We start from the raw sequence: 1114 nt of genomic DNA, 5'->3' as shown, positions 1-1114 counted from the left end.
AAGGGTCCCTGTTGTTCTGTCCCTGAAAGGCCCCTGGATACACATGAGGTACACTGGGACCGCCACCAGATTGGAAAGTCCCTGGGCGCCAATGAGGGACCCTCAAAAAGAATACCTCAACTGATATGGCAATGGGAGGCCCCCAGCTAGCACTGGGGCCTAGCACTGTTTCCACCATTTAGATCATGGGAGATATAACGTTAAATAAATACAATGCCCATCATACTCCCAGTATCATCACATCACGAAACATGTAAAGAGAATAAATATCCAACAGGAAATCATAGTTGTGTTGTGCTGACTGAACACTCTGTTCCCTATTGGCTGTTATTTATTGCTTTATCCACCAATCACAGTTAGTAGTGATTACTGGACTTATACTAGGATAATTTTAGAGGGTTCCCCGAGAAGGAGATTCTGAGGCTCCCTTAGGGCGGGCTGTTCTGGGAAACCCTGGCGAGGCCAACCACTCCCTGGCCCCTGAGCGCCACCCCTGTTGAGGACGCTTAGCTGCCCGGGAGGGCATTTGGAGTCGTTACCGCCTCTTGGAGGGCCCCCGTCACTACTGGGAGGGCCCCTGTGGATTACCACCCCCCTGGAAGGGACCCTAACGGCTCCGCCACCCCTGGGAGGGCCCTTGTGGGCGCAGCGGCACCTGGAAAAGCCCCAGAAGGGGAAGCCTGGGGTCATTGCCGTCCCTGTGGAGCTCCTGGAGGCCCCGCCACCCCTGAAAGGGCCCCTGCTGGCACCGCCTCCCCTAGGAGGGCCCCTTGGGGCACTGCCACCTTTGGAAGGGTCCCTGTTGTTGCCCCCGTCCCTGCTAGGGCCCCTGGGGATGCTGCCAAACATGGGAGGTACACTGGGACCGCCACCGGCTCTGAAACGTCCCCTGGGGCGCCAATGGGAGGGACCGTGTGTACACCAATACCCCTCGAGGGGCCCCTAGGGGCGCTGCAACTGATATGGCAGATGGGAGGGCCCTAGGGGGTACTTGTTTTCCTACTATTTAGATCACTGGGAGATATGGTGATAAATAAATACACTGCCCATCACATTTCCAGTACCATCGCATCATGAAAAATGTAAAGGAGAATAAATATCCAACAGGAAAACA

At 55.3% G+C, this 1114-nt stretch overlaps 1 protein-coding gene across 1 annotated transcript; it reads right to left on the bottom strand.

Moving 5' to 3' along the window:
* Positions 1-375: 375 nt before the first annotated feature.
* Positions 376-849, bottom strand: LOC121860653 (basic salivary proline-rich protein 2-like). Its single transcript, XM_042357916.1, has one exon. The coding sequence runs from the start codon at positions 847-849 to the stop codon at positions 376-378; it is 474 nt and encodes a 157-aa protein (XP_042213850.1).
* Between the last annotated feature and the right edge of the window lie 265 nt (positions 850-1114).

Source organism: Homarus americanus, unplaced genomic scaffold (assembly GCF_018991925.1).
Source record: "Homarus americanus isolate GMGI-L3 unplaced genomic scaffold, GMGI_Hamer_2.0 scaffold7772, whole genome shotgun sequence".
NCBI lineage: Eukaryota > Metazoa > Arthropoda > Malacostraca > Decapoda > Nephropidae > Homarus > Homarus americanus.
This window is presented reverse-complemented; position numbering and strand designations above follow the sequence as displayed.